The 23609-nt window shown below is 57.4% G+C and overlaps 1 protein-coding gene across 4 annotated transcripts; it reads left to right on the top strand.

The window, feature by feature from the left end:
* The first annotated feature begins 1853 nt into the window (after positions 1-1853).
* Positions 1854-22814, top strand: PHF19 (PHD finger protein 19). 4 transcript variants are annotated; one of them, XM_024995807.2, is made up of 15 exons: positions 1854-1938; positions 4376-4576; positions 5226-5307; positions 8421-8516; positions 8966-9066; positions 9597-9745; positions 11378-11473; positions 12253-12321; positions 12521-12641; positions 15109-15176; positions 16401-16562; positions 17341-17428; positions 18313-18398; positions 19318-19413; positions 20399-22814. In XM_024995807.2, the coding sequence occupies exons 2-15, from the start codon at positions 4391-4393 to the stop codon at positions 20739-20741; spliced, it is 1743 nt and encodes a 580-aa protein (XP_024851575.1). In that variant the 5' UTR covers positions 1854-1938; positions 4376-4390; the 3' UTR covers positions 20742-22814. The 4 variants fall into 4 exon arrangements, with proteins under 4 accessions (XP_024851575.1, XP_059745118.1, XP_005210650.1 ...); XM_059889135.1 differs by lacking the exon at positions 1854-1938 and adding an exon at positions 2883-3101; XM_005210593.5 differs by lacking the exon at positions 1854-1938 and adding an exon at positions 3013-3872.
* Positions 22815-23609: the final 795 nt, after the last annotated feature.

The following is a 23609-nucleotide window of genomic DNA, read 5'->3' as shown; positions in this document are numbered from 1 at the left end:
ACCTGAAGGACACCCAACTCGATCAGTCCCAGGCCTCCAGCACACACCACGCCCCCAGCCTGGAATGCCTCCCTCCTATCTCCACATTCCATCTGAATGCCACCTTTTCCGCAATCCTTCTCCTCTCTTCTCAACTCAAAGCTGGATTTGCCTCTGAATCACAGGTGAAACTATACCTTTCTAGTGGCATTTATTATTTCTCCTTTTGTCATGTTTAAACAACTTTGCATTTTGCCCACTACTTTTTCATTTACAAAAGCACAGCTTTTTATTGTGCTGTTTTGGCCTCATCTCTGCAGTGGTCCTGTGGGACAGGGTAGTCATTTACCCTCTTTGAACAGATAGGGAAGGTGGTTTACCAGGGCACTAGTTCACCCAGCATCTCCCTTTGGCTCAGAGACAGAGCTGGACTTGAAGCCAGGACTCCTCCGATTCCACGGCCAGCTCCACGCAGCATGCCCCTCCTGTTCACATCCGTGCTGTTGCTGCCTGGGCCAACCCCTGACTCCCCCTTGAGATCGTGAGTCCCGCTGCCCCCAGTTCTAGTCTCACTCCTGCGGGAGGAGGGGGGGCACTCAGTGAGTACATGATTTCTTGACAAAGTTACAATCGTCACTTATTGCACACTCACTGGCTGCTGAGGGGTTTGCATACATTAACCCCAACCTTCCCAACAACTCTAGATGAGGAGACTGAAGTTTGAGTTGAAATGCTTTGCTCAGGGTCCCACGCCCCGTGGAGCTGGCCTATGACGTGAGTGCCTTATGCATAACAGGGGTAGACCCGGTCAGCCAGAGAGACCGTACCCCGAGGTCCTCCCCAGAGAGTGAGTCCGGATGCGGACATTTCTGCCCATCCTCCCCAGGGCCAGGGCCGATAATGACTGGAGCCATGCCCCCAGCCTCAACCCGCTATTCCTATGACTCTGTATGCTCTTTCGCCGTGTGCCACTCATTTAAATATTGTGTGTGTGTGTGTGTGGGGGGGGGGGGTTCCAGTTGTATCTCTGTGTTGTGTTTCTCCGCTTCGCGTTTGTGTGCAATCTGTTGCTGGTGTGTGTTACTGTGCTGTGACTCTGTGCCTGTCTGCTTTATATGTCTGTTTTGCGGTGTGTCTACGCTGTGTACACTCTTGCGTATCTGTGTCGAGACTCTCTAATGTGTGCTGTGTCGTGTAGATCGTGTGTGGTCAGCTTGCGTTTGTGCCGTGCGCTGTGTCTGTACGCAGGCCGTCTCCGCTGCAAGCGCCGGACGTCTGTGTGTTTCTGTTGTGCTAATCCCGTTTGGGCTGTTCCAGGTCTGTCCGGGGAGCGCGTCCCTGCGCCTCCGCACCTCCCCGCTGTGTGTCCCCGCCGGCTGACGTCTGCGCCCGGCGCGCAGAGCTGGGTTTCCTCAACAAGTGTGTGCCGGCCCCGGGCGCCGCGCGCGCGCCTCCGCCGAGGGGCCGTGCCGGGGCCCCGCGTCCGTGTGCGCCCGCGCCGCGTGTCTGCGCCGGGCGCGCGGTGGCGGAGGATGCGCGCCCGCGGGGGCGGGGGCGGGGGCCGGGGCGCGGCGCGGGGGCGGCCCGGGGGCGGGAGCGGGCGAGCCGGCGGGCGGGCGGTGCGGCGGGGCCCCGCGACCGCGGGCTCCAATGGCGAGGCCGGCGCGGCCCCCGCTAATTACATAAGCGGGACGTCAATAATTCGCGGGAAAACGCGAAAAAGATGGCGCCCCGCGCCCGGGGGGCCCCTTCCTGAGCGCCCGGGCCCCTCCCTCCTCCTCCTCCGGCCCCCCTCCTCCCCCCGGCGCCCCCGCCCCGCCCCGCCCCCGCCGAGACCCCGACCCCGGCCCCACGGGCGGACACTCGGCCGGGCAGCCGCGGGCCGAGCGCAGCCGCCTCCGCCGCCGATGCGCCTGGTGGCCAGACTCCAAGTGGGACCGGCGGACACGCAGCCTCGCGGTAAGTTCAGCGCTGCAGGCGGCCGGCCGCGGCCGGCCCCGGCCGGGGACTCCTCGCCACTCTCGCCTCTCCCTGCAGTCATCCCTCTTTTGGAAGTTTCCCTGGACTTTGGCGGGTCAAACGCCTCGGGGCCGGGAGGGGGGTTTGGAGTCCTGGGGAGATGCACGCCTGGGGGGGCGCGGGGTGGTGGAGAGGGGTGAACGGTGTCTGTGGGGCGGCGGGAGCCCCGCCCGGGTTCCCGAGCCTTTGGGGGGGGTCGTGTGTGACAGGTCGCTCTTCCCGTGCCCCAAATCTTTACTTTTCCTGTTCGGTGGGGGGACGGGCCTGGAGACCGACGGGGCCGCTTGGGATTTTGCTCACGTCCGAAGTCAGGCTGCAGCAGGATGGGGATGGGGGGAGGCCTGGCGTCGGAGCGATTGAAGATCAGAGCGCTTGAACCCGAAGGGGGGTCCTTCTGCAAGCGTTTTCCCCTCCCGAACACCCTTTTTAAAAAGCCAACGGCCGCCCTGGGAGAGGCCCCGGCGCATGAATCATCCTCGCTTCCTGCCCCCGCCCGGCCCCGCGCTCCGGGTGCCGCGGATTTGAACTGGACGCCGACGGGAACCCGCAAACAGGCATTTCTTTGCAGATGGGTTTGAATCAGCCAATCACAGCCCACGGGGGCCCGCTCCGGGAGGATGGAGGCGAGGGTGGAGGGGGGGCCAGCCACCCGAGGGCCCCCGCCCGGTCAGGGAGGGGGGTGCGGCGACTGGGCCTGCTCCCAACGGCGCGGCGGGGGAGGAAGTGTCAGTTTGTGAACCTGCCGCGGGCCCGGGCCAGGCCCGGCGGGGCAGGACCTTGCAGCGCTCGGCAGCCAGGTGGCAGGGAGAAGGCAGAGATTTGGACCGCACACCCTGCCCAGCGCCTGTGCGCTGTGCCCTGGAGAGGAGGGACGAATTGGGGGGTGGGGGGGCGGGTGGAGGGAAGAGGATGCGGCCGCGCCACCATCTGGAGAGCGAAGACCCCAGCAATGCCCTGCGTGCCCCGGGGCCCTTGACATGCACACACATGTGCTCTGTTTCCTATACTCACTGCCACAAAGCTGTAGACATCAAACACCGTCTCACAGGAGCACACACGCACTCACACGGAAAAACACACGACTGTCTCCCTGTAATCTACAGGTAATCATAACACCAGGTGCCCAGCGCCTGGGCAGAGAAGGAGGGGACTGGAATAGTGGGTGCAGGGAGCAGAGGGGGCTGTGCTTAGTGGAGAGTGTGGAGCCGCCTGGAGCCAGGTGAGCCCAGATTGAGGAGGAGGGGGCCTTGGGGTGGGGGACTTTGAATGCCACTGAAGGCTTTGGGGAACCACAGAAGGTTTCTGGGAGAAGAAGATGGGAATTGTTGGCCCTGGTGAGGAGTCTGGTGGGGAGGCAGGAAGACAGGGAGTGGCCTGTTTAGGGCTGTGCCTAGGTGGTACCATTCTGCATCCCAGGTGCCCAGCAGCTGAGTGAGCATGAAACAGTTATTGAATGAATGGCCCAGGCAAGATGAGGCCTGAACTCAGACCAGGCCAGGGAGATGGACAAGAGGAAGCCAAAAATCACTGTGCTTGAAGTTGGCTGCTTGTGGCAGGCACCTCATCGGTTGGAGAAGTCAAAGATGCTGGGGTGTTCTGGGGACCAGAGCAGTACCGCTAGCAGGAAGTGGGAGAGCAGCAGGAGCAGTGGGTTTCACAGGACGGTGAGAGACAGATGTAGAGAGGCTGGCATGGCGATGACTTCACTGCTTGGAGCCAATTTGCATCTGAGTAAAAGCATAAGTGAGTTTAAATGTCCCAGAATTGGTTTCCATTAAATCATCCCATAACTGAGAACAGAAAAGGAGATTACAGAAGACCCAGATGGCCAAGTCTATACCAGTTCATAAGCCACCAGGAGTTTTCCTTTCTAGGTGAGTTTTCTCCAGCCAGCTCTCGGGAGGGAGCAGGGGTCTGAAAACCCCCCCACTGCTGTGCTGGAGAAGGCCCTCCACTCAGAAAACACAGGGTGTGTTTGCTTTAGGGATAAAACCTCTGGCTCCAAAGCCACGGGGTATGGTTCAGATCTGCCTCATACACACCTGGGCAGGGGGATTTTGCTCTGTGGTTGGCTGAAAGAGCCGTTCTCTGTACAAGGTTGCGTGGTAGGGGTGGAGCAAGTGCAGAGTAGCTAATCGGCTCACCTGGTTAAGGACCATGGCTCTGCCTCTGAACCCAGAGCCGCTTCCCCTTGCCAGACTTCAGTTTCCTGACCTGTAAAATGGGAATAACAGTGACAACCTCACAGGTTGTCACGAGAATCCAGCGAGATGATAAAAGCATCTGGCACAGCACAGGTTACATAAATGGTAGCTGCTTTCCTCTCTCCCCTGTCTCCTGAAGTAAGGAGTAAAAACCCTGTTCCTTTCTCTTCCAGTGTCAGTGGAAGCTGATGGAGAATCGAGCTCTGGACCCAGGGACTCGGGACTCCTATGGTGCCACCAGCCACCTCCCTAACAAGGGGGCCCTGGCAAAAGCCAAGAACAACTTCAAAGACCTGATGTCCAAGCTGACGGAGGGCCAGTATGTGCTGTGCCGGTGGACAGATGGACTGTATTATCTCGGAAAGATCAAGAGGGTAAACCCTTCCTCCCTGGCCCCAGTTCCCCAGGCTCAGCATCTCTCTGCTCATTCCTGGTGCCAGCCTCAGACCAGGGGTGGAGGATGGGAGATTGCTGGCAGATTCCTGCTGTGCCCTCCTGCTCCAAAGCTGAAAGGGGAAGGAGGTGGAGCCTGCAAAAGCAGGTGCCATCCTTAGGGCACCTAAGGACATCTTTAGACAAGTGCTCTGTGAGCCTACAAAACAAAACAAAATCAGGTTGGAGAGATCATCTGGCCTCGGTATTCCCACCAAGTTGCCGTCACCTAGCCCCTCGCTGCCCAATTCCAGGGAGTGGGCGTGCACAGCCTTCAGGACCGCCGTTCTCCTTCTGGCCTGGCTCTACTTTTTGGAGCACAGAGTGACTCTTTGTGACCCCATGGACTATTCCAGTCCGTGGAATTCTCTAGGCCAGAATACTGGAGTGGGTTGCCATGCCCTCCTTCAGGGGCTCTTCCCAACCCAGGGATCGAACCCAGGTCTCCTGCATTGCAGGCGGATTCTTGGAGCACAAGGAGGGAGTCTGATCTCTCTGCCCTGTGGGGGCAGAGATGGGAGAGGAAGACCATGTTCAAGTGGCTTTTCCCCAGCTACCGTCTCACCCTGCTCCTCCCTTTCTCTGCTCCAGGTCAGCAGTTCTAAGCAGAGCTGCCTCGTAACTTTTGAAGATAATTCCAAATACTGGGTCTTATGGAAGGACATACAGCATGGTGAGTATTGCTGTGACTCCTCACCCCTGCCCCACTCTCCTCTTCTGCCTCCATTTTCTTCCTGCTCTCCTTCTGTCTCGTAACTTCCGGCATCTGGCCGTGTCCTTGGAGATTACCAGTTGTACGTTTACACGAGAACTCATTTATGACACCTGTCATCCTCTTGAGCATTCATCCCTCACGAGGGAGGCAGGCAGATGGAGAAGGCAGCTTGAGGAGGGGTGGGAGCAGGGTTGTGTCCCAGGCCTGTGTGTATTTCCCGGCTGCCCAAAGCTCTGGGTCCCTCTGGGGCTAGGAACAGAAGGGGCCCAGGCAATCGGAATTGAAACCTTTCGGTGTAAGCACAGTGTCCTCTATCAGCATGTTAAAAAACGAGGAGGCAGCTCTCTCCATGGGGGAGAGACCCACCAAGCCTGGAGCAGGCAGCGTGATGATGACGTAGCGGGATGGAGCTGGGCCCGTTTCCAGGGCTGAAAGGGAGCTGGGTTGGGTATCATCCCTGCCCTCAGACGGCTGACACTGTCTTACAGAGATGACGAACTGGGGGCATTCTTGCCACCGTTCTCCCCTGCCACGTGCGTGACAGACGTCACTGATCAATCAGAGCACTCATTTTCAACACGGAGCACCAGGCAGCCACTCCCAATGAGTTACCGTGTGAGAACAGACCTTTTTACCATTTATGCTCTAACAGGAGGACTGACATGGTGGTATGTGAGGAAGAGACAGGGTTTGGAGCCCGCCTTGGACCAGGCTTCCCCGATGGCTCAGCAGTAAGGAATCCATCTGCAATGCAGGAGACACAGGCCATACGAGTTTGATCCCTAGGTCAGGACGATCCCCTGGAGAAGGGAACGGCAACCTGCTCCAGTATTCTTGCCTGGGAAATCCCATGGACAGAGGAGCCTGGCAGGCTGCAGCCCATGGGGTCTCAGAGTCGGACACGACTTAGCAACTACAGCACCACCAGTGGTGTGGAGTTACAGGGAGTCAGTTTCTGAAGAATCTCTTACCTTGAGAGATGATTTCAGGAGCTTGCCAAGCAAAGACCACAGGACCCAGCCAGTTAGAAGAGTTTCCAGGGTGCCTTTTTCTCCAAGATGTTGTGGCTAATGCAGACTGATGCTTCTCCAGGCCCTTCTCACCCTAAATGTACTGTTTCAAGATCCAAAGCAATGAGGGGCTCCTCTCCTGGGCTGCCTGCTTATCGAAAGCAGAAGGAGCCAGCTGATGAGGAAAGACAGTTCACCTTAGCAAACCGTGAGTGTGCCGGGCACCAAGAAGGTGCGGCAGTGCTCAGCGGAGGAGCTGCGTGGACCCCAGATCACTGCTCCTCACGGAGGTCGGGCCCTCTGCGTCCACCCGGTGAGAGCACAAGGCTGAGCTTGCTGTAGGTGCCGACCCACGGCTTCATTAAGCCAGTGGAGACTTGCTGAGACCACGGTGCTCTTGATGCTCTTAAGAAATATAACTGCTGTCAACTGGCAAAAGGTCATTTAGTATCTAATAAGTAGTAAAGGAATGGAGAGTAACACAGTTACTATAATAAGCCAACCTGTTATTTCCTTTTCTAATCATATGAATGCGAGTTTACATGAATTCCTAAGATTCAAACTTTTCATTTTTTAAGTAACTGCTATATTTTCCTGGGATCATATTCAGGAATAAGAGGCAAGAGACCATTTATTCAACAAACAGGTCATGAACACATGTGATGTGCCACACCCACGTGAGGTCCTGGGGACATAGATGAACAGATACCTTTTGTGTCCTTACGGAACTTTCCATCTGCTGAGGGAAATGAGACTGAAACACACATGAAAACATACTTTATTCATTCAAACCCTTCACACACAAACACATGTTTATTCTTCAACAGCAATTGAACAAACTTAAAATTGTTATGGACCATTGAGACAGTTTGAAATGTGAACGCTGAATTTGTTGATGATACTAAGAAATTATTTTTAATATTTGGGTTCCATAAAGGTACTAGTTTTTTTTTTTTCTTTAGGAGAGTATAATCTTTCAGAGATGCCTACTGAAATATTTATGGAAATGATTGGGTATTTGGGGCTTGATTCACAACAAAACAGGAGGGGTAGTGGGTGGGAATATAGTCAAAACAAGACTGGCTGTGAATTCGTGACTGTTGATAAGAACATGGAGTTTCGTTATAACTTTATTATTATGCAATAATAAAAAATGTTTAAAAGTTATTTAACATAAAAACTTTAACAAGTCAAGTTAAATTAAGCAGGAGAGGCAGAATGGTATTGTCAAAAGAACAAATGATTTGGGGGACTTCCCTGGCGGTCCGGTGGCTAAGACTCTGTGCTCCCAATGCAGGGGGCCCAGGTTCAATCCCTGGTCGGGGAACTAGATCTGACATGCCTCAACTAAAAGAGAACCTTTGCCACAATGAGTATTAAAAAATCCTACATGCTGCAACTAAGACCCTGCATATCCAAATAAATAAATACTAAAAAAAAGAAAAATTATTTGGGACTTCCCTAGTGGTCTAGTTAGGAGCATCCCCTGGTGCCTCAGACAGTAAAGCGTCTGCCTGCAATGCAGGAAACCCGGGTTCGATTCCTGAGTTAGGAAGATCCCCTGGAGAAGGAAATGGCAATCCACTCCAGCACTCTTGCCTGGAAAATCCCATGGACGGAGGAGTCTGATAGGCTACAGTCCATGGGGTCGCAAAGAGTCGTACACGACTGAGCGACTTCACTTTAGTGGTCCAGTGGTTAACACTCTGGGCTTTCAATGCAGGGGGTGTGGGTTCAATCCCTGGCTGGGGAACTAAGATCCTGCATGCCTTGAGGTGTGGCCAAAACAAAACAAAAATCAAACAAGTTGATGTCAAACAGTGGTGGATTTGAATCCCCCTTCTGCTTTCTAGCTGAGCAAGGGACTTAACCGCTCTGAGCCTCAGTTTTCCCCATCTTTAGAATGGGGTGCTGGTCACAGGCAGCTCAGCATGGTTGGAGAGGCTCAGTGAGTCGGCCTCTGGAGCCCAACACTCAGACCCAGAGGCGCGGCGCCTGGTTTTAAGACCGTGGGTCATTCCCATGAACCCAAGCTGACCACGCAGGGTGCCTTTCTTCCAGCTGGTGTTCCAGGGGAGGAGCCCAAGTGCAACATCTGCCTGGGGAAGACATCAGGGCCCCTGAACGAGATCCTCATCTGTGGGAAGTGCGGCCTGGGTAAGTGTGACCAGACCTGGGGGTCCCCGGCCCCCACTGGCTCGGGACTCACTCCACATCCGATCCTCGGGGCCTCAGCTGGCTTCCTCTTTCTCTTGGTGGGGCAGAGTGACAAGGCGGCCAGTCTCTGGGAATGGGGGCCCAGGGAGGTGATCCTGGGGGAGAGCTGGGGCTTCTGGAAAGTGAGGGAAGTTAGGCGCTTTGCAGGTGGAGAGGATGGGTAGCAGAGATGGAGCACAGAGGCTGAAGTCAGACCCTGTGTGCTTCCCGCACGGGGCCCATGCCAGCTTTGGGTGGCCTGCTTGGACCCCAGCTTGGCTGCTGTGCCAGCCAGTAAGTACCCTGGCAGCTGGCAGGCACACGGCTCCCAGCACTCGCTGCCGCCCTCCCCAGCCTGGGGCCGCTGCTCCCTCGTGGGCACTCACCGCCCTCCTTTGCCCCGCTCCTAGGTTACCACCAGCAGTGCCACATCCCCATAGCGGGCAGTGCCGACCGGCCCCTGCTCACACCTTGGTTCTGCCGACGCTGCATCTTCGCGCTGGCTGTGCGGGTGAGCCCTCCATTCTTCCCACCTTGCCCCCCCTCCCCGCACCCGTCCAGTCTGGAAGCCCAGAGACTCTCTGGACTCAGGCCTGACTCCTGGTCCTAGCGCCTGGCTTTGGAGGCCGACAGCGGCTGCCACTTACCGGCTGTGTGCCCTTGGCCCGGTTCCTTAGCCTCCCTGAGCCTGTTTCGTCCGCTGCTAAATGGATGCAGGTTTGGTGTCAGGTGTAGGAGGCCCCCAACAAATAGCGCTTTGCTAATAACAGAAAAACCCATGTAAGTGCCCACTGTCGATACATATTGGCTCTGGTGACTTTTATTGTGCTTATTCCTGTTAATACTACTGAAAATGCAGATCCCTGGGGATAGAGAGAGGCTGGATCTGAGATCGATGAGAAAAGGCTCCGTGCGTTTCTGACTACATTGGAAACGCTTGTCCCACCTGGTCCGGCATCAACCTTGATAGCTTTGATGGGGATCCACGTGTGGCCCAACCGGGACCCCCGGGGGGTGACTCGGGCCCTCATCTCCCCGCAGAAAGGCGGCGCGCTGAAGAAGGGCGCCATCGCCAGGACGCTGCAGGCCGTGAAGATGGTGCTGTCCTACCAGCCCGAGGAGCTCGAGTGGGACTCCCCCCACCGCACCAACCAGCAGCAGTGCTACTGCTACTGCGGCGGTCCTGGAGAGTAAGGCGGCGGGGCGGGGCGGGGCCTCCCCGACGGGCGTGGTCTCCCTGGTGGGCGGGGCTCCAGGGAGGCAGGGGCGAGGCTGGCTGGGGTAGCCGGACCCCCAGAGAGGAGCCCGCAGCCTCCCACAGGCTCTGGAGAGCCAGAGGCTAGCACTAGGGGGAGGGGGGGCGCTGGGGGTGGAGGTTTTCTTGGGGCTCCATGGAAGAGAAGGAAGTGTCGCACAGCGGTTAACAGCCTGGTCCCGAGTGTCCACGTTCTCCCAGCCCCTTACAGCTATGCTGTCCCTGAGCTCCATTCTCATGACAGCTGTCCCGTGGCTTGGGGGTTGTGAGTAGAGCGTGATTTAGATCATTCATGTAAAGGCTCACACAGTGCCTGGCACTTGGCAAGCACTTAATAAATGTGAGCTCTTCCTGTTGGTGCATGGACGTTTGGATAAACCTTTCCATCATCAGAAGCAGTGAAACAGGTTGCTGGTGAGAGATGAAGGTCCTTTTCCCTGGAGGTGTGCAAGCAGGGCTGGGCATGTGTGAGGAACTTTGGAGGGTGTTCTCACCCTGACTATAGAACAGGAGCCTTTCTTTGATTCTTCCTTGTGGCCTGGGCCTGCGTGTAGCTGTGGGCGATTGAGCCGGTTCCCTTGGGTTGACTGCACCAACCTTGTGGGAAGAACCACAGGAGTGAGAGATGGAACCTCTGCTCGCAGGGAACAGCCCACAGGGCGCCCTGAAGTCCTGAGTCTCAGCCCCCAGTTCTGCTGACAAGCCCTGGGGGTCTGAAGGCCGTGCTTACAACCTAGCTGGGTGATTTGGGCAAATCACATGAAGTGCTTCATCGAGATTAATAACCTTGGCCCATCACCTTCTGTGGGTGTTGTGGCCTTTGGGATTACAGGTGGAGACATACTTATAGAGACCTTTGCAGCACTGAGGTGGTGGTTCTCAATGCTTACAGGGCAGAGTTGCTCGGGCGATTGTCAAATATGCATCTCCCTGGGGCTGCCCCAAGACTGAGTAGACCTGGAACAGGTCCAGGAATCTTCTGCATTTTAACCTAGACTCCAGGTGATTCTGACGCAGGTGGTCCATGGACCACACCTGTCAAGTGTGTTAGTTAAGAAAATACCTTTTTTGGTTTTCATTCTTATTCAGTGAGTAGTTGTTGAATGGTTTTAACAGGATGGATACAGCCTCAGGTGAGGGGCTCACAGGAGCCTTTATTTTCCCATGAAATGCCCTGGGCAAACCTTTCCCCATCAGTGGTGCTTGGGAAGCAACGTGTGGGGCACAGACCCGAGAAGAGGGCTCCAGTGGGTAACAAAGAGCATGGGCTCTGGAGTCAGGAGGCTAGGATCTGAGTCACTCTCCACCCCTTGCCTCCTGAGCAACCTTGAACAAGCTATCTGTAAAATGGGAACAGAGGCCCGTGTTTGACCAACTGGGTAGAGCAAATGATACCATGTTATGTCCTGCTGCTCAGGCCTCCCCTGGCACAGCCCAGGGCTTGGTAACTGTGAGTTCTCTTCCCTTTCCCCCGCTGGAGGGCAAGTTTGTGTTGGGGAAGGTTGCTGAGGCCGATTCCTGGCTGGGAGTGCGGGCCTGGCTGACCCTGGCTCCTCTGGCTCTCCAGATGGTACCTGCGGATGCTGCAGTGTTACCGCTGCAGGCAGTGGTTCCACGAGGCCTGCACCCAGTGTCTCAATGAGCCCATGATGTTCGGTGACCGGTAGGTGCTTGTCTGGTCCGACTCAGCCTCGGGGTTGTGGCGGGGGATGGGGGCAGAGGCTACAGCAACTCCTTCAGATTGCCTGCCAGACCTCAGAACCCTGGGCTCTGGGACAGCGTAGCCTCCTGTCTACGGAGGCTGCTCAGGGTTGGGAGGTCTTCCCCGTAGAGGGACCAGCTGAACCACATCCCTAGTCTCCACTGACTTGCGGGGGACCTTAGACAAAGCCCTGCCTTCCCCAAGCCCCAGTCTCTTCAAGGGTCTGGGAAGTGGGAGAGACACAGGCCTGCCCTACCCCTGCCCAGGATTGTTGGAGGAGCCACAGCGGGGATGGATGACTTGATCTGGCCTCTAACAAGGGGGCTAAGCTAGTGGAAGGTGTATGTGTGTCAAACCAGATACTGTGCGTGTCTTGGTTGGTGCCTCATGAGGTTTGCGACTAAAGTAGGTGTGCGTGCGTGCACGTGTGCACGTGTGTGTATCTGTCTCTGTCTCTCTCTCAGGCAGAGGGGAAGAGGTGGCCCCTGCAGCCCAGCCGTGTGTGGCTCCCTCTGAGCTCAGCCACAGTCCAGGGCAATGCTGTTTGGGAAAGGGTTTGAGGTAGCGGTTGGAAGGGGTGGGGAAACAGTTCTTGGTCCCTGTTCTGTCCCATCTTTGTCCCCTCCTCGGAGGAGATGAAGACAGTGCTGACCGTGAACAGTAGGTTGGGGGCGAGGGTGCAGGACTAGGGTGGGATGGCAGAGCCCCTCCTACCACTGGGCCCCTTTTCACCCCCACAGGTTCTACCTGTTCTTCTGCTCCGTGTGCAACCAGGGCCCAGAGTACATTGAGAGGCTGCCCCTGCGATGGTGAGAGGGTGGGGCTTGGCCCAGGCCCCTCCTGGCCCCTCTCAGTGTCTCCCCTCTGCGTCCCTCTGGGAACAGTTCTGCCTCCAGCCCCCAGGTCCCAGCCTTGCCCCCGCCCTTCAGCCTGGGTCCAGGGCGTTGCGACCCTGGCTGCTCAGGCTGCCGCCTCACGCCGGCCCCACCTCCGTGCACCCTTGCCCAGGGTCGATGTGGTTCACCTGGCCCTCTACAACCTGGGCGTGCAGAGCAAGAAGAAGTACTTCGACTTTGAGGAGATTCTGGCCTTCGTTAACCATCACTGGGAGCTCCTGCAGCTTGGGAAGGTATGCACAGCCGTGGGCCATGATGAGGATGGCGGGAATCCTCTCCACAGTGGGGTGCCCTGAGTCCAGAGGGGTGAAGGCTGTGCCCAGGGTCACACAGTGCAGAACCAGAGTCTGGGTCTCTGAGCACAGCTTTTCGAGAACTGCTGTGCTGTGAGAACTGTGAGGGCTGCTGAGCAGGTACCAAGGTCCAGTCTTTGAACTGCTGTATCCCTGGGTCCAGGCTTCTGAGCCTGGGCCCTGCAAGGGGCTTCCTGACCCAGGCTTTGGTAGTAGGTGGCTTAGGGCCTCACCGACTCATCTGTAGGGAGCTGGGGGTCAAGTCTGGCTGGAGAAGGCCTCTCTGCAGTGACCCACTCCAAATTGCCTGGCTAGGATGGAAAGTGAAGTGGGCCTGCCCCCTGCTGGCCGTACTCTGAATAGCAGCATATTCAGAGTACTCTGAGTACTCTGAATTCTCAGGGGTATTCATCAGGGGTCCCGTGAGCTGGGAGTCACCAAGTGCAGTAACAGACCAGAGACTTCCAGGATTTCAGAGGTGGAGAGCCGCTTGCTGGTGACTGCACAGCTTTGGAGCTGAGCCAGGGCCTCCCCAACCACTTCCCTGGCAGGGCCATGCCGCCTTCTGTGACACCCTCAGACCCCCTCCACCATATCCAGAGGGAGGCGTCTTCACTGACTGCCCAAATCCTTTCATGAAACGGGGATTTTTAAAGTAATCTTTATTCTTGGCAGAAGTTCCTCGTGTAATAACATCTTCATTTACAGTTTGATAATTTATTAATGACATACATATTATTAATGTCAAGCCCTAAAAGATAGGTAGAGCTGATATTTTTTTAACAAGTTTTTTTTCTGATCTATATACATAAAAAAGTCCTACATGTGCCTGGTAGAAAATTCTCAAAGTACCAAAAAGTATAAGAACGTATACTTAAAACCATATGCCTGCATCACGCCCCTCAGAGACATCTATTAGTAATGCGCACAGGCACACATCGTTCAGTTCTTTCTTCTGTGTCTGTTTTTTTTACATGAGGTTATACGGTATTTGCAGTTTTTTATTGAAGTAGAGTTGATTTAAAATATTGTATTAGTTTCAGGTATAGACAGCAAAGTGATTGTTATAATTTATGTATGTATTTCCGGATTATTTTCCATTTTAGGTTGTTACAAGGTATTGAATATAGTTCCCTGTGCTGCACAGTAAATCCTTGTTGCTTATCTGTTTTATATATAGTAATATGTATCTGTTAATCCAATGTCCCTAATTTATCCCTCCCCCATCCTTTCCTCTTTGGTAACTGTGAGTTTGTGTGCATGCATGCTAAGTCCTGCAGTTGTGTCTGACTCTTTGCAACCCTATGGACTGTAGCCCACCAGACTTCTCTGTCCATGAAGAAGGGATTCTTCATGGCAGGGGGTTCTCCAGGCAAGGAGACTGGAGTGGGCTGCCAGGCCCTCCTCCAAGGGATATTCCCAACCAGGGATCGAACTCTTATGCCTCCTGCATTGGCAGGAGGTTTCTTTATCAATAGTGCCACCTAGGAAGCCCAACCATAAGTTTGTGGGAAGGTAAATTGGTGCAGCCACTATGAAAACCAGTGTGGAAGTTCCTTTAAAAACTAAAAACAGAGCCACCATATGATCCAGCAATCCCAGTCCTGGGCATATATTCAGAAAACATGAAAACGCTAAGTTTAAAAGATACGTGTGCCCCAGTGGTCATAGCAGCGCTGTTCACAATGGCCAAGGCAGAGGGACAACCCGAGTGCCCACCAGCGGATGGTTGGTGTAAGAAGATGTGCAAATGTCAAGAATGGAAATATTCCCGTGTGCAGTGCAGCATGGACGGATCCAGAGAACATCGTACTAAGCGAAGTCAGGCAGAGAAAGACAAACACGCCACTTATGCGTAGAATCTAAGACATAAAGAAGCCTGTATATAAAACAGACTCATATACAAATTTAAGTCACGTTTTTCAGCGTGCATTATATCATAAATACTTTTCCATATCACAGGAGTTTTTGTCAACATTTCCCACGGCTGCATTGGTTCCCTCCATAGTTTATTTACTTGTCTCCGTCCTGCTGGGCACATAGTTTTTTCCCCACATTTTTCATATTTGCCCATCGTTAGGAACATGCTGCAGTGAACGTTTTTGTATATAAAACTTTGTTGGTGTGTCGTGTCTGTACGATAGGATCCATGAAGCACCATTATTGGGTCAAGGGCAGGGACATTTTTAAAGCTCTTGGTACATTTACGACAGGAGTTATTCTCCTCGTTTACAGATGGGGGTGTGAGGTCAGAGAGGTGAAAAGACTTGTCTGAGATCATGGAACAAGTCGGTGGTCCTCACCTGGAGGACTCAGAGCATCCAGAGCTTGAGGGGAAGGGAGGGGACGGGGACTGAGGACTTCTCGGAGGCCAGGTGCCGGGTCTGACTGTCCTGCTCCCCTGTAGCTCACCAGCACCCCTGTGACGGACCGAGGCCCACATCTCCTCAATGCACTGAATAGTTACAAGAGCCGGTGCGTACAGGGAAGGACGGAGTGCTGCGTGGGGTTGGGGGTGGGGGGTGGGAACTGATAGGCGGTATTTCAAGTGTCCTCCTGCCGCATTACCCTCGTACCAGCTGTGCTCCCATCTGGGTCTCCCCCTGCTTCTCTGTGACTGCATCACCCATCCTTCAAGGTCCAGGGAGCACTCATCTTTGGGATGCCTCCCCTGAGCACTCCAGCAGCCTGACCCTTTTTCCTGCTGGGTTCAGCTCCATAGGGGGCTGCCCCCCTGCTCTAGCCATCTGGGGTTCTGGGCCAGGCCCTGAGGCCTTGGTTCATCGTCTCGGGTGGGCTGCAGCCTCCTAACTGTCCCCAGCCTGTGTCTTCCCACCTGGACTATTGAGTTCCTCTTGGGACACACATGTCCCCACCACAGGGAGTGCCCAAGCTCCTGAGCTTGGCAGTCTGGGCCCGGTATGATCAGATCCTGCCCACACCTTCTGCCACGGGCCCTGTGCGTGATTTCCTGAGTGCCACCCACTCTGAACCCTTTGCTTCCCTCCCCAGTGCTTTTCTCGCACTCCTCACCCCAGACGCTCTTCAGTCCCTTTTGTCCATTTGCTCCATCAGCGACTGTCTGTTGAACTGTGTCAGCCCTGTGTAGGTGCTGAGGCCACAGCGAATAAGACACGGTCCCTGACTGCTGTGAGACCTCCCCAGGCCTCTCTAGAGAGGGTTATCCACTCTGTCTTCCATCTTCTTCGACTCTGGGGCCTGGACACAGCCCTACCTACACCTGAGCACAAGGGGCCTCTTGCCTTCTCCATGGGCAGTCTCCTGGGGGTAAACTGCAGCGAGGCCCCTCTGAGGCCCCCACGCAGCTCAGCCCGTCACAGAAGGGTGAGGGCACTGCCTGCAGGAGCTCTCCGGATTCCAGGGCTGTGGAACCCTGTGTTGCCACCATAAGGGTCCCCTGGGGGCGGGGTGAGGCTGTCCTGCAGGCCGAGCTCTCGGGGGCTGGTTGAGGCAGAGAAGGGGAGAGGAGCGCGACGCCCGAGATGAGGAAGGACAGGGAGGAGCCACCTGAGCCCCCGATCCCGCAGGCCTTGCGGACTCAGTGTCTCCACGGGCCGCTCTGGATTTTAGCGCTGGGTCCGGGAAGGCAGAGAGGGAGGTTTTTAACACTTGGCTCTCCTCCCCAGGAGGATGGACGGACAGGCTCCAGAGCTTTCTCCTCTCCCTGCCCACCCCCAGGTTCCTCTGCGGCAAGGAGATCAAGAAGAAGAAGTGCATCTTCCGCCTGCGCATCCGTGTCCCACCCAACCCGCCCGGGAAGCTGCTGCCCGACAAGGGCCTGGCGCCCCCCGAGCACGGCGCCGCCTCCGAGCTGCGGAGGAGAGGGAAGAGCAAGCCCAGGTCAGTGCCCGGGACCCCAGGGCGGGGCCGCGGCCGGCCTTGGGCTCTCTGCGCCCCGCTCCAGCGCCAGCCCCCTCCGACGGGCTGTGCGGTGACATCGGAGGGAGCGAGGGCAGGACTCCGGCCAGTTAGTCCCAGCCGGAGGCGCCCTCGGGGGCCAGTCCGTGGCTAGGCCGGGGCCTGACCCAGGCCCCACTGCCTCCACCACAGCCTCTCGCTGGCCTTGCTCGGAGGGGAAGCCGGGAACCAGTCTTGCTGGCTTAGGGCCAAGCCAGCGAGGCGAGGGGCAGTGAGAGTGGGGGAGGGGTCCCTAGCGCTCCTGGCTTCTTCCCAGGTGGCGCTGGTGGGAAAGAACCTGCCTGCCAACACGGGGACAGAAGAGATGTGGGTTTGATTCCCGGATCGGGAAAGATCCCCTGGAGGAGGGCATGGCAACCTACTCCAGTATTCTTGCCTAGAGAATCCTCATGGATAGAGGAGCCTGGCGGGCTGTGGTCCATGAAGTCACCGAGAGTCGGACACGACTGCAGTGACTTAGCAGCAGCAGCGCTCCTGGCTGAGACCAGCCCTGCTTCCCGGGCATTGGGGGGTGGCGGGCAGAGCTCCTGGACGCCTGGGTGAGGAGCGGTGCCACCATACCCGCCTCCACCTCCCAGCCTGCAGCCCCCAGTTCCCCAGGGCTCCCCCGGAAGGACAGCCTGTCCCCACGCTGACCCCACCCATCCCCTGGGCCTTCGGGCTCTGACCGGGCTACTGTCTCCTTTTTCTGTCTCCACAGTTTGTTGCCTCATGAATTCCAGCAGCAGAAAAGGCGAGTTTATAGAAGAAAAAGATCAAAGTTTTTGCTGGAAGACGCTATCCCCAGTGTTAGTTGCTCGTTTTCTCACTCTCCACTTTCACACGTAGGGGCCACACCCACTAGGGATCCTGGCACAGAAAACCGGGTCTCCCAGACCCAGGGACTCACCCACGTCCCTGAAAGGAGAAAACCGGTTCCTCTGACAGCTGGTTACACAAGGAGGTGCTCCTCCTTTGTCTCCCCAAGTTCTCCTGAGAACCCAGAGCGGGGCTGGGCCAGGGTGGGTCGCAGCCTTGCCCCGCTGTCCAGGTGGGGAAACTGAGGCCCCAGAGAGCAGTGACTCTGCTGAGGTCACACCCCAGGCGGTGGCAGAGCCCGGCCCGGAACCAGGGCTCTGGAGCTCTCTTGCATCCAAGCCGGGGCCCTCGCTGTGGGCAGTAATATGAGCAGTGCCTCACATCTCCCCGGGCCGTTTATAAGGCGCTTTCACGATCCTCGGGCTTCCCTGGTGGCTCAGCTGGTAAAGAATCCGCCTGCCATGTGGGAGACCTGGGTTTGATCCCTGGGCTGGGAAAGATCCCCTGGAGAAGGGAAAGGCTACCCACACCAGTATTCTGGCCTGGAGAATTCCACGGAACGTGTAGTCCGTGGGGTCACAGAGAGTCGGACACGCCTGAGTGACTTTCAGAATCCTCATTCCCTTCTGCCATGCTGACACCTCTGGGAGTCAAGCTCGGTAGGGGTCCTTACCCACCTCTGAGTGGAGGGAACCGAAGCCCACAGATGGGCCGGTCGGGCAGTCACCTAGAGACAGTCAGGACTGGCACCGGCGTGCCCCGCCTCCCCGGGCAGGACCGGAAGAGAGAGGAAGTGACAGGCGTGGCTGCGGGGAGAAGTGTGCTGGGGGCGGGGCGTGTTGCTCCCGGCTGACCCCGCCCCGTGTGTCCACAGAGCGACTTCACCTCCGCCTGGAGCACCAATCACCACCTGGCCAGCATATTTGACTTCACACTGGACGAGATCCAGAGTTTAAAAAGGTAACAGTGAGGGGCCCGGCAGAGAGGGCTGCTCTGGCTGGAGACGGGAATAGAACTGAGCAGGGAGACAGATGCCCCCTGTTCCCCCAGCCCTGCAGGGGGCGAAACACAGAGCCTTGGAGGATGGAGACACTCTCCTGGGGTCGCTGAGTTAAAGGCTCTGCACTGCAGAAGGCTGCCGGAAGGGTCTTTCTGCATCAGGGCTTTCAGCCTCACACCTCGCCCCCACCCCCGGAGGCCTGTGGGGCTCCCGGGGATAGCCCCCAGAGCCCAGCCCTCCCTACACCTCCTGCCCCCCTCTCCCCACTGCTTCACACCTGGCACCAGACTTGCTGTGGTCACCCCACATTCACGGTCCTCTGCGGAGCCGCCCCTGACCCTCCCCGGGCCCTGGCGGATGCTCCCTCTGCCCCACGGCACCTCGTCCTCGGTGCCCCTATGGGTGGGGCCGCATCCAGCAGTTTTATTCTCCTGACTATTGAAGGTTATCTCGGGCTCTCCTGTAGGCACGAAGGAGGGGGCAAGGACTTCGGTCAATGAGGCCTGGGCCCCAGCCCCTACTTGCCAGCTGCCAGCTGTGTGACTTTGGCAAAGTTCTCTAACCTCCCTGAGCCTCCTCCGTGGCTGCTGCTTGGCTGTTAGGAGACTCAGAACCCTCTTTATCGTCTCTCGTTGTCACAGTGCTGTGTCGCCGACCGGGGAGGTGGTCAGGGAAGGCCTCTGTGGCCTCCGGGGCTTTGAAGGCTTGGTGGGCAGCCAGTGGATGGGGGAGGAGGCGCACCTGCCGCTGTGGTGTCGGGCAGCTCGGGGCGAAGGGGCTCGGCTGAGAGGAAGGGTGCCAGGCAGAGGGGCCAGAGATGCCCAGGAAAGCCCTGGGGCACTGAGGGCTGGCCGTAGGCTCACCCCTCCTCCCCCTCAGCGCCAGCTCAGGCCAGACCTTCTTCTCGGACGTGGACTCCACCGATGCCGCCAGCACCTCTGGCTCTGCTTCCACCAGCCTCTCCTACGACTCCAGGTGAGCGCCCCGGCGCCCCTACCCCCACCTGTGACGAGGGCCTCACCCTGCGCTCCTGTGTCGGGACCTGGCCTTCTGTCCGTGTGGGCGTCGGGGTCTGAGACCCGCTGCTTTTTCCCACTCCTCTTCACCCGCTGCCGTGTGTGTGGCACCTCTTGCTGGGCAGTCTCAGATCCGGGTTCTGCCGTTCTCGGGCTCTGACCGTCATGTGCCAGGATTCTGTGACATCTGTGCCTCTGCCTGTGAGGTCCCTGGCCGTGGTTCTTGGCTGTCTGAACCGTGTCTGCCTGCTGGGGGTCTTTCTTTAAGGAGCAGAGCCTGACAGAGAGGGGAAATGTTCTCCTGCAAAGTGTGAGGACTGGGAGAGGGGACAGGAGTCCCCAGGAGCCTCACGAAGGGTACCACGTGCTTCACCACAGCAGGTCCTCAGCAGCAAAGGGCAGGGGGGTGCTGCAAAGCGCACGGACCCGCTCTCAACCGAGGCTCCTTTAACGGTGTTCAGGGCACTCGTGACCCTTGCAAGAGGGGAATTAAAAGCATGCCCGTTGAAGTCCGTCGTCTCCAAACACCTCTGGGTGTCATTCTCTGCTGCCGCCTCCGTGGTTTCATGTCCTTCTCGCTTCTTAGGTTCTTACTGGTGCTTTGGATCTGGGTCTCTAAGTGCCTGTGAATGTGTACTCTTCTTTAGTTTCTCTCCCCTCTGCCCTGTGGGGGTGGGGGGAGTGGAGACACGTTTGTTTCTTGGACTCAGGCAGCGCTGAGCTCAGTATAAAAGAGCGAGGCTCTGGAGATGGACGCAGCTAGGGTTGGGTCCCGGCTCTGCCACTCCCGGCTGGCACTTTCCCCCTCTGGGGTCTCCTCAGGGCTGCCATGAGGATTCAGTGAGCCACCTGGGGCCTGGGGCCGGTGGAGCTCAGGGACAGGGACTGGTGGGGGTGATCCCATCTCATTTCCATCCTCCCCGCCTCGCCCCCTCCCCACGCAGACGGACGGTGGGCAGCCGCAAGAGGAAGCTGGCAGCCAAAGCGTACGTGCCACTGCGGGCCAAGCGCCGGGCAGCCGAGCCGGGCGGACGCTGCGCCTCGGACAGCAGCGCAGAGGGGGCCTCAGGCCCCGAGCGGCCAGACGAGGGCGTCGACAGCCACACGTTTGAGAGCATCAGTGAGGACGACTCGTCCTTGTCCCACCTCAAGTCGTCCATCACCAACTATTTTGGCGCGGCGGGGCGGCTAGCTTGTGGGGAGAAGTACCAGGTGCTGGCTCGGAGGGTCACACCAGAGGGCAAGGTGCAGTACCTGGTGGAGTGGGAAGGGACCACCCCTTACTGACCAGCCCCCCAAGGAGGCCCGGAGCCCTGGAAACCAAAGGAGAGGCGGTGGAAGCCACAGGCTCCCCGGTCCTCCCCAGGCTGCAGGAGGGAGGGACAAGACAGAGTTGAGGGCCCGGCTGAGCTCTGCCTGCCCGCCTGTGCCTCTGCTGCCCCGTCTGCTCTGGGCCCTCAGGCTCACCGCCCCTTCGCCCGTGTCTCTGCGGTCCCGCCGGCTGTCTCCACATGCTCCCTCCAGCTGTTCACCTGTCCCTCCAAGTTAGCATCCCTCCTGGCTCCCCCGTGTGTCCCCCTCCCTTTCCCCTTTTGGGTGTGTGCATTTGCACACCCAGCCCTCCCCTGGACATCCTTCACACCTGACCCATCCCGGGGACCACACGAGGAGGACGGAAGTCTTTGAGAAAGACGGGGTGAAGGTGGGTAAGAAGAGGCCTTGTGGAGCTCCTCTCTCACGTTCCCACCCCTCCTCCTGTCCCAGGGAGGAGGTGGTGAGGGTGGGAGAACGCCTCTGGGAAGCCTGCAGGGCAGAGACCCTGCGACTCTCAGGATCCAAGGAGGAGGAGGAGGCTGGGTCTCTGCTTCAGAAGGCAGGGGGTGTCGGCTTCCGAGAACCCCGTTTTCCCTTCTCGGGTCACGTTCCCTCTCTGTTGCCGTGGAGCGGGGCCTGGCCTTGCAGGCGGAAGGCATGAGGAGAGGTAGCCGTGTCCTGCTTGCTACATCTCGGACTGCCTCCTACGCCACACAGCCCGAGGGCACGTGCACACACACGCACACGCACACATGCACGCGCTTCCATCTGTGTGTGCGCTCTCACCTCCAGGCACACACATGGTCCCAGCCTCCAGGGGTACACACACCACACACATAGCCACACATCCCTTTGGGTGCCAGCCTGGCTCCTGCCCTTGGCTTTTCCTGGGCCCTCTTATGGGCGCCACGTGCTGCAACGAAATGTGAACGTCCAGCTCGGGCCGGTGAACCAGCCTGGGCCCGAGAGGGAAGCAGGGGGACTCACACCTTCTTCCGTACCCCCTGCCCAGCTCTGAAACTGACAATCACTTTTGGGGGCAGGTTGGGACTTTTTTTTTTTTTAAGGGCCTGAGTCATTACATCCCCTCAAAAAAAGGGAAGCCTTTTGTCAGTGGGAGTAGAGTTCTTAGAACCGACATTAAAACTCAGACCCATCTGGAGGGAGATCAAAAATGGGAGGGGAAGGAGACCCCTCATTTTTGCTGCTTCCGGAGGCATTAGAAACTGACTCACTTGATTGGAAAGAAGTGCCTTGACTGGGGCGAGGGGTGTGCCAGATGGGGGCCAGCCTTGCCAACTGCTGCCGTGGCCTCCGGCTTGGCTGGGTTTTGGAGGCTGCCAGCAGCAAGGCGAAGGGGGCAGCTGCAAGCCTGGAGCTGGTCTTTCCATTATTAGGCCACCCCCCATCTGTGGGCTTTGGGGTGGGGGTCGCTGAGAGCGCTCAGATGCCCCTTGCTTCAGATCCTGGCCCCAGCAGTGCCTTTCAAGCGGGCCTTCACCTGCGGTGCAGCCCCCACTTCCTCTGCTTCCCAGCCTGGTCCAGGCAGGGATGGCTGGTTGGGCCCAGCTTGCCCCCGTCTCAGCCCCACTGCTGGTGCTACTGACGCTCCCTGACGGGGGCCGGGTGGAAGGGACGCTGAGAAGCCAGCCCCCGCTCAGCCATGGGGTGGGACTGAGAACCAGTCCCTGGCTTCCTGCCTGGCCCCAGAGCACAGCAACCTCCCAGCTCTGCTCCCAGGCTTCTGAGAAGGTGCGGGACGAACACGGCCTGTTGGTGCCCCTGTGCCGCCTCTCCCCAAGCTCCAGAAGCTCTGGCCCGGAAGACGGGGAGGAGGGACACAGGGTCTTCCCCACTGGGAGGTCAGCGTGAGGCCTGGCAAAAGGCCACCCTGACTCCACGCCCCAGCCTTTCATTCCCACCTGGCGATAGCTGCATTACTGCCAACTGACCTTATAACCCTGTGCACCTTCAGAAAGATTTATGGTTTTGAATTGCTGCTTTTAATAACATTTGTTATATTAAAATTATAATTAATGTGTCTGATTTACATTTTAAAGGCTCCCTCTGAAAAACGACCTGTCATTGCTTTAGTGAAGTATCAGGAAGGTGACGGGGAATGGTGGGACCCTATCCCCTCCCCAGTCACCCTGCCGCTCCGGCACCTGCCACCACATTCTCTTAGCAGTGTTCTTACCTTTACCACCAGGACAGAGAACCTTTTTTCTGCTCTGAGGACCCTGCCCATGGGGGCAGGAAACATCAGCTGAGAGCCACGGAGATAAAAGCTGGGGCCTGAACCTCGAATGTGACCCCGTGAGGATGCTTTGGTACAGGCGTTGTAAAGCTTCACTAAGCACACGATTGCAGGAATCTGAAGTGTGCTCCTGGCCCCGCCCCGTCGGGCTCCTTTGCTTCAGTCCCCTTCCCGCACCCCCCACCCACCGCTTCACCTGCCTGGGAGAATCCCTGCTGGTGTTCAGCCCCCTAGATGCTGAGGGGACAACCTCATAAACACTACAGATTGCCACCTTACATAAACTTCTGTAAGTCGGGTAGTTTGGAGAGAGAAAAAGCGGGGGATAGGAAAAAGCTACAGGCAGGTGAAGGCCATGGGCCTAACTGAACTCTATTTCCAAAGTTACTGTAGCCTGTTAAACCCTGAGTGTTAATGGCTGACCTTAAAAACTGCTGGCCAGTTCTTTACGGTCTGACCTGCCAGGGACACCCTTGTTAACTGTAGCTCCCACTCTTTCCTGCCCCTCCTGCGGCCTTTGACTGCCCTGGGAACAACCCGCGCTTGAGGCCAGGGCGGGGGGCTGAGTCTCGGAGATCAGTGGA

Source organism: Bos taurus, chromosome 8 (assembly GCF_002263795.3).
Source record: "Bos taurus isolate L1 Dominette 01449 registration number 42190680 breed Hereford chromosome 8, ARS-UCD2.0, whole genome shotgun sequence".
Classification (NCBI taxonomy): domain Eukaryota; kingdom Metazoa; phylum Chordata; class Mammalia; order Artiodactyla; family Bovidae; genus Bos; species Bos taurus.
The sequence above is the reverse complement of the archived record's forward strand: the minus strand, read 5'-3'. Positions and strand labels throughout refer to the sequence as shown.